General features: G+C 44.2%; 1 protein-coding gene across 2 annotated transcripts in view; it reads right to left on the bottom strand.

Annotated features, from left to right (window-relative positions):
- The window catches only part of LOC148507817 (uncharacterized), a 103,495-nt gene that overhangs the window by 43,912 nt on the left and 43,990 nt on the right, over window positions 1–15,593 (bottom strand). For both annotated transcript variants that reach the window (XM_088445483.1, XM_088445484.1), the window contains exon 6: window positions 8,007–8,107. In XM_088445483.1, coding sequence (XP_088301609.1) covers window positions 8,007–8,107 — 101 coding nt within the window. The remainder of the gene's footprint in view (window positions 1–8,006; window positions 8,108–15,593) is intronic.

Raw genomic sequence — 15,593 nt, 5'->3', positions numbered from 1 at the left:
GTCCAGAGATGGAAAGGTGAGGGGCTACCATCAGTCCTGTGTCATGCCAACAGTAAAGCATCCTGAGACCACTCATGTGTGGGGTTGCTTCTCAGCTAAGGGAGTGGGCTCACTCACAATTTTACCTACACAGCCATGAATAAAGAATGGTACCAAAACATCCTCCAAGAGCAACTTCTCCCAACCATCCAAGAACATGAACAATGCCTTTTCCAGCATGATGGAGCACCTTGCTATAAGGCAAAAGTGATAACTAAGTGGCTCAGAGAACAAAACATCGAAATTTTGAGTCCATGGCCAGGAAACTCCCCAGACCTTAATCCCATTGAGAACTTGTGGTCAATCCTCAAGAGGCGGGTGGACAAACAAAACCCCGCAAATTCTGACACACTCCAAGCATTGATTAGGCAAGAATGGGCGGACATCAGTCAGTATGTGGCCCAGAAGTTGATTGACAGCATGGCAGGGCGATTTGCAGAGGTCTTGAAATAGAAGGGTCAACACTGCAAATATTGACTCTTTACATAAACTTAATGTAATTGTCAATAAAAACCTTTGACACTTATGAAATGCTTGTAATGTTACTTCAGTATACCATAGTAACATCTGACAAAAAGGTCTAAAAACACTGAAGCAGCAAAGTTTGTGAAAACCAATACTTGTGTCATTCTCAAATCTTTTGGCCACAGCTGTACTTAGCAAGACTACAAAACCATCGGTAACATCGAGTTTAATCGCAGCCTCATGCACACTTGCACAAGGTCTGATCATGCATGCAGTGATAGCCCAAGCTGCGTATAGCATCGCAATGGCTAATTTAGGCACACACCACACATGTTCAAAAGCACTAGCACACTTGCGTTTTGCCGACCCCCCCCGGTCACCAGCCCAAACGGTACTTCCTGTCATTCACTCTGCGATGGGTCTGCGTATCGCAGTCCCGATTGCAGTGGAGTCTTTACACACGCCCACCTGCGATGCATACGCATGCGCAGAACACAACAATCGCTAAATGCATGCGTAATCACAGTTGCGATCGGTAGTGAATCAAGCCCAGTGTCACAGTATATAGTATAAAGGAAAGAGTATCAATGTTAAATACACTATTCTGTTTTGTTTGTTGCTCTTTGATCAGGGAGAAAAGCCTAAGTTGTATTGGAAGTGGTGGGAATTGTCTACATTATTTCTATAATAGTTATAGTTATAGGCGAAGATGAATAAATTAATGCATTGTTTGGATTCCAGCCTCTTCCCCTTTTTTATCCAGTCCCTGGGAGTAAGATGCCTTTGTGTTTGTATTTGTTTTTCCTCCTTCCCATCCTTTTTGTGGTGTGCTCAGTAGCCCTTGTTTCTGGTCCTTTCCCCCCTCCCTCTTTATACACTTTATACCATGGTTTATAACGTTCATTTTTGTGGGAGTAAATATACACCGGAAATCTCTAACCTTTTTCTGTTCTCAAGTTCATTATTCTCCTAAACTCAAACTACAGACTGTAACATTGTATAGCATATGGGCACAAATGCCTCTTGGCTGCCATCACTTGTGGAAGCTGAGGTGTTTTAGACCCTGTGTGATAGTACATAGCAGTCTAGCTTTTGTTTTTTCTCCACTTTTTTTGCCTGGAAAGGAAAAATTCGCAGTTTTAACCATTAAAGAGTACAAGCTGGTTTGTTATAAAAAAAACTAAACGTCATAGGCAAACTTGGGGGGATGAGGGAGGGGGGGTTCCGGTTGCCTGGAAACCACCCTCCCTAGCCCACAACATGAGGTCCACAATATAAATAGCATATAATAGTAATGTTAATGCTGCAGGTTTTTAAAATCCCCTCAGTGTCACAAATGAAATAATTAGCACCACCTGTTGATCTTTTAAAATGTGCCAGCCAACAATGAATATACTTGTACACAAACTAGGAGATATGGAAAACATGCACTGTTAGTGATGTACTGATATAGACCATCCACTGCATAGGGTCAATTACTAATACTGTATTATTATAATACCCTATCCAGTACATAGGGAGATTCAATCTGTATATCCAGGGCAGTGCACAGTTCTTTTTCTGCCTCCCCCCCTCTGAATCACAAACTTGCTCAAATGATCTGAAATGGAGCCCACATCTGAATTAAAACATTCAGCTCAGACAGGATGGCCCTACTTCTGCATATAATGGCATACTGTGATTGCTGGTCCTGTAAATATCAGAATTATTGCATACCTACATACAGTATGACATATATTATAGCTGGTTAAGTGTTGATTATGCCCTCTTCATGGACTGGTCACACTTGCTTTAAAATCAAGCATTTGGAAACCCCTCTCTAGAAATCCTGCATTTGCCACTGAATGTGTACACAAAAAAACTATAACTATTCAGAGACTGTAAAAAAGAGATGGTCTACAGAACACCAATGCCCCAGTACTGTCAAACACACAATCTTGGCAAAGCCCATAATGAATAGTGGTGCATGATGGAATTGTCCTTGAGCCATTCCACCCACCCAACCTTATGTTGTATATTAAAAAGGACATGCACAGTTTAACAAACCAAGCACTTCAGCGACAGGAACTTGCACTTTTGAGGCTGAAGTGCTTTCTTTGTCTGGGCCCCCACAAAACATGCTACCCAAGGGATTAAGGTGGCTAACAGCATTGCAAATCATCTCTATACTGGGAAGATGTCATATCATCGTCATCCTCCTTATCAGTGTTAACATCATCATCACACAACATCCCACTGGAATCCACAAAGTCTCTGTACTTTATTGCATTTTGCAGCAAAGGTCTTCCTCATAGAATCTGTAGTTAATTTTTATGAATTTTTTTTCCATATTTTGAGGAAGTAGCATCCTACACCGATCACTCACAAGGTTCCCGGCTGTGCTAAACACTCTTTCCAAGTACACACTGGAGGGTGGTCAGCGGAAGTACACCAAAGCTAGTTTGTACAAGTGGCTCCAAAATGCCTTTTTTATCTCCCAGTAATCAAGAGGACTGTGTGGCAGGCTAATTTGTACATTGTCATTAAAATAATTTTCCACCATTCTATTGATGCCTAGTGTATCAGCCCTGAACACAACAAACTGCCTCACAGCATCCCTAGTAAACAAAAAGTGCCCCAGTAGGCTTTTTAAGTAACACAGTGCTGTAGTCCACTCCTATGGCATTTTTTGTGCCTTACAGTGCTGCAGCAGCACACAGTGCTTTTATAGTGCCCCTTTAACACAGTGCTTCTAATATTTTCGTATTTTTTTTATGAAAAAGTGCCCCAGTAGGCATTTATTTAGTAACAAACAAACAACACAGTGCTGCACTATGGCAATTTTCTGCAGCCAGCCCACAGTACACAGTGCCCCTGCGTTCAGTGCTTCTAATAATTTTTTATTTAGTATACAATGTGCTCCTATACTACCCAAACCCTCTCCCTCCGGTCTCCAGGGTGAAATGGCGCCTAATCATAAGCGCGGGACTTTAATATGTAACCCAAAACATGCAAGATCCTAAAGCCATGAAGATGACTGTTTGTCTCGTTTTGAGACCCAAATATGACGGGAAGACCTGAGCCCCGGCTCGGTTCGACTCGTATCCCCTAAGTTTGGGTGTGTTTGGTTTTCATGGAAATCAACCCGCATATCTCTACATAAAACTATACAAATATTGAGAGAAAACAAAGGTTCTGTGTTTAGCTCATAGCCTTTGAAAAACTTAACTTGGAACAAAAGCAAAGGTATTATAATGTCTGTCACAAATCGTGGTCGGATCTCCGCGATTTGTGGTCCGCTACTCACCACTCCATGCACTTCGCCTCTGTCTCTTTAACAGGTCTGCGGCCTCCCACAGGTTGGAGACTCAGCCTGGGGTCCAGTGTGCAGCGTTGCCACAGGAAACAGGGCCTTCTCTGAAATGCCAGTGGCTGGCGTCCTCCATGTGTACTAGAGACAAAGCGCAACCATCTCCCCCTGGATCAGCTGATTGGAACACTACCAATCCAGAGCTGACACTGTGTCAGCTGACTGCTGCATCCAATCCCCACTGGTCAGGGGGGATAAAATTAGCAGCCCAGGAATTTTCAAGTTGCCAGTGCCACTGTATTCACAGCCCATGCTGCGTGAGGAGAGAGTGTTCCTGTATATATTCCTCAGAGTGATTCCTGTGCTATTTTCACCTTGCACCTCTGGCTCCATTGGTCCCAGCCGATATCCACAGTCTTTTAGTTCCAGCTGATGTCCACAGGTCATTGGTCTCTTCTGATACTCATAGTGCATTGGATCCACACTGATAACTACAGCTCATTGATTATTACCAGTATCCACAGCTCATTGCTTCTTACCAGTAACCACAGCTCATTGATTATTATCAGTACCCACAGCTCATCGGTCCTCACCAATAACCACAGCTCATCGGTCCTCACCGATAAATACAACCCATTGGTCCCCTACCGATAACCATATACCATCGGTTCCTGCCGATAACCACAGACCATTGGTTCCTGCTGATAACCACAGACCATCGGTTCTGCTGATAGCCACAGACCATTGGTTCCTGCTGTTAACCACAGAGCCACAGCTCCTGTCCATTTCCCAAGTTCCAGTGTGATTACTGAGTGACCCAGCCAGAGGGCTGCGACCTGCCTGCAGGGCTGTCTCTTCCTTTGGGCTTGTTGGGCAGTTGCCCAAGGGCCCGAAGCTTCAAGGGGCCAACCAGCAGGGCCGGCCCTTTTTCTTCTCTTTGAGCTGCTCGAGTGCAGCAATCCGAGGCAGCCAGCAGGAGAGATCAGGTGGCTGCAGCAGCAGGGCACTCACGCAGGCTTGAAGTGTTTTTAGTTTGACTTTCTGCCTGTGAGGCTGACGCGAGCTACTGCAGAGTGCAGAGGAGAAGCCAGGCAACACCTGCAGAGCTGCTTACCGACCTGGATCCACCACCACATGACAAAGGTGAGAGCTGGAATAGGGGAGGCAGATACATTTGGGGAGTGGGGGCTGATGGCACTTCTATGGGAGGGGGAGACAAAGACATATGGGGAGTAGGGGCTCAGGGAGCTGATGATACTGCTATGGGGGAGGGGAAGATATATACATATGGGTAGTGGGGGCTGATGACACTGCTGTTGGAGGGTGAGACAAATATATGGGGAGTAGGGGCTCAGGGAGCTGATGATACTGCCATGGGGGAGGAAGATAATGGGGAGTGGGGGCGCCGATGGCACTGCTATGAGAGGGTGAGACAAATACATGGGGAGTAGGGAGCTGATGATACTGCTATGGGGGGGAGGAGGAGGCAGATATATGTGGGGGTTGATGACCTGGTATGGGGGGGTTGGCAGAGACAAGGGTGTGTGGGAGGTCAGGGCTGAGGACACTGCTATTGGGGGGTGGGCAGAAGGCAGAAACACATGGGGAGTGGGGGATCAGGGTGTTTATGACAATGCTTTGGGGGAAAAGGGGAGAGATATTGGGAGTGGGGCCCAGGGTGATAGGGCACTGCTCAGGTGGACTCCATCATCCACATTGATAATAAAGGACCCAGCGGCGATGGTCTTCTGGCATCGGGATTTGAACCGGGCGGTCATTCACACTGATTCCCAATACGGGCAGCAGGCTCTGTTGTGTACTATATGGTGGCTGTGTTGTATCATTGTTCTGGGCAGCATATATGACCATTTACATTTTCTTCCCATGAATGGGTGGGTAGGGGCCCCAGTGCATTGCTTTGCCCAGGGCCCACACTACTGTTAAGACAGCTCTGCCTGCCTGTCGGACGTCGCAAAGTCCATACTTCCTTGCGGGGTCCCTGGTGAGCACCACCGGCAGGTTACACTCCGCGCCTCTGGTCTGGGTCTCTGCCAATACTCAGTACTAGTTTTAGTATCCAGTCTCACACATGAGCAGGAGTTACATCCGCCCAGAAATTTTTACCAAAGAATCCATAGAGTCTCTGTCATGTCCAGGCCCCAGTCCGGATTCACAAAAAAAACAATCCATGACAGTGTCAGTATACTTTAGATCAGTGGTTCCCAAACATTTTTGAATCACGGCACCCTAGAGTATCAGCTTTGTTCTCACAGCACCCCTCAGCCAAAAGTTTGCTATTCAGAAACAAATGTAGTGAAGTAGTAAAATGTGCTTACCTGTTATGCTTAAGCTCAGTTATGTGGTGGGGACAGGTTTGCGCTTCTGTTTGTCCACATATTTACAGTACATTGACCATAAATAATTTGATTTGGTTCTGGACCACCAACCTGAGTCACCCCTGCAAGTGTCCCGAGGCACCCCAGGATGCCATGGCGCACAGTTTGGGAACCACTGCCTTAGATACATGTTTCCTAACAAATATGCCACAGACACATAAGCTCATGCAATGGTTCTGTTTTATTGTGACATAAGCTGTTGATTGATTTCCTGTGGTGTCCACATTAAACTTTAGAGTCTTTATTGAAGTTCTTTACTCAATCTCACATTATATGATTCCCCTTTGCAGAGCCGGCCCTGGGCATAGGTTATATAGGCAAATGCCTAGGACATCATTGCTCCAGCAGGCAGACATGATGGCCTGTCCCCACACAACTGGCTGCAATTCAAGTGGGGCACTGATTTGATCTTGGATGGCTCTGCCCCATTTTGCATAATAAACTAAACTAAACTATATATACAGACAGCATCTATTATATTATTCATACCAAAATAATGTAGTGGACTAATATAGTTTATGTTTATGAAAAGGCAACAGGGGTAAGTGCATATATGCCTACCCTCCCGGTTTTTGCGGGAGGCTCCCGATTTTTCGGGTAACCCCCCGCATCCCAGGAAGGGTAGGCATTTCTCCCACATTCTGCCCACTTCCTAGTGAAATGGACAGAATGAAAATTCCAGTGGTGATCGTGGGTCCCCGTGTAGGGGGCGGTGCTTAATGACGTAATTCTACATGAATCACGTTATTTGGCCCCGCCCCTATGCAAATTTTAGCCAGTCGCAGCAATTTTACCATGACGGGGTGGGGCTTAATGATGCAACTCATCAGGCCCCGCCCCCGTCGCCACCCTCCTGCTTCTCTTACCCCGGAAGAGATATTAAAAAGTAGGCAAGTATGGGTAAGTGTGTATACAGTTCTAAACAACACCCACTAAAGCCAGCTGTAGAGAGTTGCCAGGAAAGCCATCCAATGCCAGCCATATAGTTAATGCTGCATGGTTGCACTTTTTACATTGCAGCATGTGTCTGCCCTGTTTGCAAATCAATAAAAGCATGGCTCTCTTTGAAAGCGTTTAGTTGCAGAAAGAGGATGTACATAAGAAGCTACCTATAATGGAATAATGTGAGACCAGGGTCCAAATGTAACAGCCTGTGAGATGCGGCTAGTGCCAAAATTTCAGGGATTTAGCCTCAAGATTTAAATTATTTTTTTTAAAGCAAATACCAACCTGATTCTAACTTTCTAACTAAATATTGCAGCTTTAAATTTCACAAATAAATCGACAACATCTTAGCACTTGTCGCAGCATTTCTTTTTAAGCCTAACGGGGAGTAGCCACACCTCCCGTGGATAGGCCACTCCCCCTTCCCCAGGTCTGGCGCAGCTCTTGACGCCCCTGCCTGTAAGTCAAGTCTGACCAGCTGAGAGCTCTCATGCTGTGAAGGTGATCGCAATAGCTAATTTACGCACACCCATGAAATGGCTTTTAAATGGTCCGACACACCTGCGTTTTTCTAACCATCCCCCGTTACCATACCCAACGTTGACTACCTGTCACTCACTTTTCCAGAGGTGCCTATGTATGAGAGTAATCGCAATACAATAGCTGCGTGTGCGCAGTGCAGCTTTCGTGCATACGAATACGCAAACAATCGCTCGATCAGCCAAAATATCAGCTTTGTGTAAATCTCTGAATCAGGCCCTATGTTCACTGCAGATGATACTTAAGAACACGTACATAGAGCAATGTTGAGTAACATAATAATTATATTACATAATAAGCGTAATAACATGGAGTTTTGCAAGAGAGCTCACCTTCTGCAGCTGATTTTAGTTCTCTCGCTGCTGAGAGTTGCGATAGGACAGCCGGATGGAAATCCTTCTTGAGAAGCAGTGCTTCCAGATGCAAGCAGTAGCTACAAGGGACATGTATTAATGACACAAGTTATTTTTATTTACTTGTCAGATATACATATGGCACGTTACAGCTCATGAACTAATCAGTTAGTCACACAAGAGAAGAAAAATCACAGCATGCAACAACAATGAAACATCTGGTAGGCAGTACAATATTTTTTATAATGTTTTTGTGAAATTATATGCACGTATCTTTTTGTAACGTTCAGCTGTAAAAAGAGAGAGCACAGTTCATGGTAGCGAGCTATATTTGTTGTCTGAATATGATGTTTATAATATGTCAATAAAGTTCTCAGAATTTGTTACGGAAAAAAAAGTAAAAGCATAAAGTATATATTTGTGCCAGACTGTATACACCCTTACTCAAGAACTAAGTTATGTTATACTGTAGTTAAGCTTCAATACTAAGGGCTCCATTTAACAATGATGATCCTAAATACCAGTGGCATATTTTATTTAGGATCGCAGTGATGTGGGGATTCCGGCGGTCAGAATTCCGGCGTCAGCATCCCGACCGCCAGAATCCTGAAGGTAAGTAGCGGGGTTAGGGGGATGGTTAGTGTTAAGCACTAGGGGGAGGGTTAGGGTTAGGCACTAAGGGGGAGGGAGGGTTAGGGTAGGGAGAAGGGGAGGGCTAGGATATCCTAACCCTATATGGATGCCGGCGCCAGGATTCAGACCGCCGGGATCCTGAGCGCTGGCATCCAGTACCAATCTCAACGAATTTATCACTTTTATTCATCATTACTTACCCTTCCAGCCAGGTCCAGCAACATCCTTCTTGTCGGTGGGGTCCTCCGCTCACCTGATCTCAGCCTATCGCTGCCAGTGATGGGCTACTCTGTCATGCGCAGGTGCAAGGGTAGTCTGCGCATGTGGATGACTGATTTACCCGCCAGGGACTCGCCAGTGTCTGGAAGGCTTCACACGGGTCTGCATCACTAGCAATGCAGTGACAAATAGCAGTAATCTTAGATTACTGGTTTGTTAAATACAGAAAGGATGACATAACCGCTTTAGCGAGTACTAAAGGGGTTACGTATCGTTTGTTAAATGGGGCCCTAAATATTTAGTAGTTGTCTACTTTTCGGCAACAATTCATTTTCCAACCTGTCTAATAAATGTAATTTTAAAATTTCAATATCTGCAGAATCGCAAAACGTTTTATGTGCATAAGTTATTTTCTTACTCCCAAAGGGGAGTTGGGAGCAAAGCAAAAAAAATATATAGCGTTCTACCTCAAACAAACCAATTTTTTTTTTACATGCAGGGTAAATACTGACTGCTTCTGTATGTAGCCAAAAAATGCTGAAATGCTGGACAGCTTTATTTTGCATTGCAATTTAGATTTGAGGGCCCGATACACTACGGTTCGCAATTCTGCTTATACACACGCACCGCAGTTGCTAATATCAGCGGTGCTATTTAAATGTGTGCATTCACATTGTGAACGCAGCCTGACACAAGGACAACCACTTCCCCTTATTACATCGTATACTAGGGGAACATATCAAAACAATAAGTAACATCTAGTAACATCAGACCCATTAGCACACTTGCACAATCCCTGACCTTACCCAGAAATTGCTAACATCAGTGCTATGGCTGCTTATGGCTAATTTATGCATGCCCCTGCAACGGCGCTGAAACGCACTGGCAAGCCTGCGTTCCCCCGACCACCCCCCATCACCACCCACAAATGGCACTTCCGGGCATATACACTGTACTCTGGGTCTGCGTAGCATCTGCAAACGCTATTCTTATTACAATTGCTAGTTCGCGCACTGCGATGCATACGCATGTGCAGAACGCAACAATCGACCGATTGCGTGCATCTTTGCAACTGTGATACAAGCTGAATCAGGCCCTGAGTTTGGAAGCGCCCCTCTAAAATCTAAATATCTCTGCACATTTTGCATCTGCCCCACCTGCAATGCAGCATGGTTTTACCAAGGTGCAAAAGTTATTTGCTTTTTTTCCTTTGCTCCCAATTTAGAATTAGCCCCTAATTGCATATCAGGGTGCAGGCCCACGTCAGAGACTTTGAGACAACAAGTTTTGATCTGTTTAATTTAATTTATTTTTTTCCATTAATCATGTCATTATTACATGTCACTTTATATGTTTGAAGATTTTTATAAAATGTGATGAAGCTTTTCCTACAGAGGTGTTTCCCGGCAGAAGTTCATCTGGAAGGTTTACATTTGGAACGTATATAATAAATCCAAATATAACTATATGGATGAAACATGATCTCTGGGACATCGGAGGTGTGGAGATTTCACATCCATTTGCTGATATAGTAAACTTTGCACCCTCCAGAAAATGGAATGACTCCAGCCCTTTATATTCCCCTCTAGCCATTTATCTCATTTACATGATCCTGTTCCACAAATTAAATCTTGTCTGTACACTTAAGTGCAAGTCTAGGAGCACTTGTGTGAGTACAATCTCTAGGAACAGCCTTGAATTGCCTTGAAATGTCCTTCTATGATCAGAGGGCCTGCCTGATTCAGACCCGTTCGCTAAGCTGCGAACGCACGCTATGGACGATTATCGCACATTTGCGTATGCGTCAAAGTACACATACACAAACCAGTCACTGCGGCCAGGAATCATGTGCTCGTAGTACACAGACTGGACGCTACTTTGAGAGACAGCGCCGTTTGTGGGTGGTAACAGGGGTAGGTGCTTGTGAAAGGGGGAGTAGTACTATGAACGCAGGCGTGTCTGGCCGTCCAAACGGAGTTTTATGGGTGTGCATAATTAGCAAAGAAGTGTCATTGTACACGTCACTTGGTTGTATTTCAGTGTGAAACTGATCGCAGTGCTTGCGGTGCGGTAGGGTCCACCTCAAGCGATGCGTGCAGCTCCGATGGCTCTCGATGTCACCGATTAATCACACAGTTCCTGAAGATGACGTGTAAGAAAGGTGGGCGTCTTTATACTCCGGCGTGCGCTCACTGCCGTCGCTATCTAAGGCATAGAGGGTGCCCATTCACCAGGCAGTGCGATCGGGAAAGTTGCATAGCTGGCCCCTTTTATCTGCGAGAGAGCGCAGCTTAGCGCACGGGTCTGAATGAGCTCCAAAGTTCTGAATGCCTCCATTCTGGGTGTAAATCCATGCATCGTCCCTTAAACATGGGTACAATTGTGTAACAGTAGGTGGCCAACATCAAAAAAGTGCATATTGATCTGTGGCTTTATACTTTGCCTTTTTAAATACAGAATTCTGGGTTTATCCAGGGAATTCCCTTTACCTGAAGCTTGGAGCTAAATTGACTTCACTGTACTACTTTACTGCATTTTTTTCTGAATTTCTCATTACCAAACTTTCGGCTTAGGGGTGCCGCAAATACAATTCTGATGCACTAGGGCGTCGTGATTCAAAAAAGATTGGGAACCACTGCATTATGTCAAAACTGAACTTAATGAAAACACCTGATTTAGATCTGTTGAAGATAACACAATGCATTGAGTCTTCCTGATATACAAACTCACTGTGTGATGTAACTCCTGCCCTCTCTCAGCTTCAGGTAAGAGGAGAGTTCCCCCCTATACTATTCTAAGTGGCAGAACTTCATCTGTGGGGCCCAGAGGCAAGGTCACTAGGTAACTGGGGTGTACTTTGGAAACCAATGGTTAGTAACCATCCATGTTCCCGATTTGATGGAAATGGCTCATCCATTCAATATAGGGTTGACAATGGTTTCTGCCATCACATGCTGGTTTCCAGCGGCCATCTGATATTTAATTTCATACATCCAGCTGCAGACACCCAAGAAGCGGTGTCTGCAGCACAGCTCCATTGCACATGACAAAATCCTGGCCCCAACTGCACATGAGCACAGTTTAACCATCGATGGTAAAACCATCAACTAGTTTCCTTGTGATGGCTGTATGCCCTCAAGCTGCCCGGGCAAGGGCTCCAACAGCAAGCCCCCTCCAATAAGATGATTCCTCAGGATTTAAGGTAGAGTAACTGCCTAGTCAAATTGAATAATTAATTATTAATTATATGATTTGATTATACTAGTCTGTACCCTCTGAGAAGCTGCTGGAAATGGGGCCTATTTGCCTGGATGAGAAGCTGGTGAAGGATGGCCCTCCCTGGTATTTCTTAGGTGTCTTCTGCATCTTGGTACCAGGGCCAGCTCCAGCAGGAGCCGCACCCTGTGCAGCCGGGGACACGGATGCCCCAAACATCGCACATGGCAAAGCCGTTAGGCCACACACCCTAAATTACACTATTTGGGGGTGTGCCCGTATGGCACCCCTCCCATTTAACGTAAGGCTGGGGGCGAGCCCGACACTACGTCAGTAGCTGGGCTGACCCAGCCCTCCCCCTGCACTGAATGGTCCGGCACCTCCGCACATGTGCTGCGGTGGAGGTGCCCAGCCTCCCGACTGCCCGTGGGACACCGTCCCGTGGGTGGAGCAGCGGGGAAGTACTCGAAAAAGTAGACTGTCTGCTGAAATTGGAAATGGCACACTGGTGGAACATGGCTTGAGCCGGCCCTGCTTGGTACCCCCTCTCCCTGTCCTCTCTACTGGGCCTGGCCCCCATCTATGTCACTTGGGCTCTACAATACACCAGCACCCTCCCATCCCTCCCCGCCACAAACAAAAACTTTGATTGCACTGACTGCAGGGGTAGGGGTCTCTCTTATTATGCCTGTGCCCGGCAGTATTCACTGCAGCGGCACAGGCAGGTCAGGCAAGGGACAGTGGTCAGGTGCTGGGCTGGACTCCTCAGTGGCCAGGGCTCCTCAAAGATTTAGGGCCTGGTACAGGTGTCCCCTTAGTACTCCCTTATCGCTTAGCCTGTTTTCTGCATAAACCCACCTGACAAAAAATCCTGAAAACATGAGCTGTTGGAGGCACTACGGTATTGCAGTATATGTTATCTATTGGGCTTTTGTAACAGCCTTTGGTACTCCTCTGAATAAAAGATTATGTTTATGTGTGTAAACACAGGTGTAACAATAAAGCCCACAATGTCCTACAAGTAAGGCCATGGGATTCAATAAATATTAGTTTTTTGGGGGGAATAAAGGGATATTTGTGTTCTAGAACTTGTTTGATAAGTGGTGCAGATTGAGACAACTAAATTTTTTAAATTAAAAATAAATGGAAATTTTTGATTGCTATTAATATTTTAATTTAAAAAAAAAAGTGTACACTGTTGAGACTTAATAGCTTATAAATGTTATCCCCATAAGCACACATTGTGATATTACCAGACTAACCCCTAAGGAAGAAACCCCAAATCTTGTCTGTTTCCTAAATTGTCAGTTACTATTAAATTCAGTTTACACTTATTTGAATATATTGCTGTCTCCTGTACGCTTCAGTGTCCCCATTTCATAAAAGTAATATAAAAATAAAGGAAAAAATAAGGTAAAAAGTAAATATAACTTTTGGGTGACCAGCAAAGCACGTGGAGCTGTGTCTAGGAAAGTGTGTCCCAGTACAAAACGTTTGCATGGGCCTCTCCTAACACCCCTGCGTCCTCCCTTTCTATCCTAACAGAAGACAGACACAGCAGGGACACTGGAAGGAAAGGCATTCCTCATCGGGCAGCAGAATGAGCATGTCACTAGAAATAGTCTCTGGCATGGAATGTTATTCCCATATAATAATCTCTTGCTGTTACAGTAATTCAACCTTCAAAATTTAATAGCGTTTTTGACAACCTTTCTTAAACTTCCCGATTGACTCCCTTTCCTTCCTCCAATTATACTCAGGGGGATTTCTGGCCAGCTAAAAGGGAACGTGTATTGTATCTCTATATCTCTCTTCACTTTCCCTGCGTCTGATTTTTTCTCACCTTATACTCCTGCCATTTGGGATGCTTAGCATTGTCTATCTATCCGGTCAGTACATGTTAGCTGAATTGTGGGTAATGAAAAAACACATGTTGAGAACTGTTGTTCATGAAATTTTATTGTGAGCATTGTAATGATATGTTGCTGTTATTTTAAAGGTTATAAAATATAGAATAAAACAAAGAAAAGTTGGAACTGTTGAACCACATTTGCAGACATTTTGATCTTTTTGTGTTGTCAATGCCACAATGTATATATGTATCTCTCTCTTTCTTTCTATGTATATATGTATATATTAGAGATGTGCACAGATTCTCGTGTTTTGGTTCTAGATCATCATTGTGTTTTGGTTTTGGCAAAATCACACTCTAGTGTTTTGGTTCGGTTTTGGTTTTGGATTATTTTTTTTAAAATATATAAAAACAGCTAAAATCATGTAACTTGGACCTGTTTTTGTTAGTAATTCGCAACATCAATAACCTTCATTTCCAGTCAATTTTGACCACATCATAGCACCTAAAATCACGAGGGAGGGACTTAATTGCAATTCAAAAAAATGCAAGATCCAGGTTTTCGATTCAAGTTCTGAACTTGGCGAGAAAACCAAAGTCGGGCTCAGTTCTACTCGGAAACTCAAAGTAATCCAAGTCGGGACTCGGTTCAACTCGGACACCCAAAGTTCGGTTGGAGGTGAAGTACTATTTAGTGGAAGCCAGGTAAAGCATTGATTGATTAATAGATTTGTGTTAATAATTTAACTATAAAAAAAAACTAAATTGGAGAAAAGGAACACACCACTAAAAAACAAGCATCCATTCCAAACTCCCAATGAGACTGATTCCTCAGGATTGAAAGCAGAGTCACAGTCTAGGCAAATTGAATCATTAATTATGAATTATATGATTTGATGATACTAGTCTGTACCTGTTGAGAAGCTGCAGGAAATGGGGCCTATTTGTCAGATGGTGATGGATGGCATTGCAAGGTACACAAGAATATGAATGCCCCAGTAAACTACAGTAATATACTGCCTGTCAAAACACACACAATCTTGGCAAAGCCCATGATGAAAAGTGGTGCACAATGGAATTGTCCTTGGGCCCTACCATGCACCCTTATGTTGTATATTAAAAAGGACATGCACAGTTTAACAAACCAAGCACTTCATCGACAGGGACTGCCACTTTGTGGCTGAAGTGCTTTGTTTGTTTGGGTCCCCACAAAGCAAGCAACCATTGAGCTTAAGGAGGCTAACAGTGTTAGTAATCATGTCTACAGTTGGAAGATGTCATTATCATCCTCATCCTTGCACTCATCAGTGTTGTTAATATTATTACTCAATATTAGCTCATCCCCACTAGAATTATCTGTTACAGAAGTCTATGTACTTTGTTGTAATTGGCAGCAAAGTTCTTCCTCATAGAATTTGTAGTTAATTTTAATGGACATGAGTTTTTCCAAATTTTTGGAAAGTAGCCACCTACACTGATTGCTCACAAGGTTCCCGGATGTGCTAAGCACTCTTTCAAAGTACACACTGGAGGGTGGGCAGCTCAAGTAAAGCAAAGCTAGTTTGTACAAGGGGCTCCAAATTCCCTTTTTTACCTTCCAGTATTCAAAGGGACTGTGTGACATGATAATTTGTGCCTTGTTATTA

This window comes from Taudactylus pleione, unplaced genomic scaffold (assembly GCF_031769625.1).
Source record: "Taudactylus pleione unplaced genomic scaffold, aTauple2 ptg000381l, whole genome shotgun sequence".
Taxonomy (NCBI): domain Eukaryota; kingdom Metazoa; phylum Chordata; class Amphibia; order Anura; family Myobatrachidae; genus Taudactylus; species Taudactylus pleione.
This window is presented reverse-complemented; position numbering and strand designations above follow the sequence as displayed.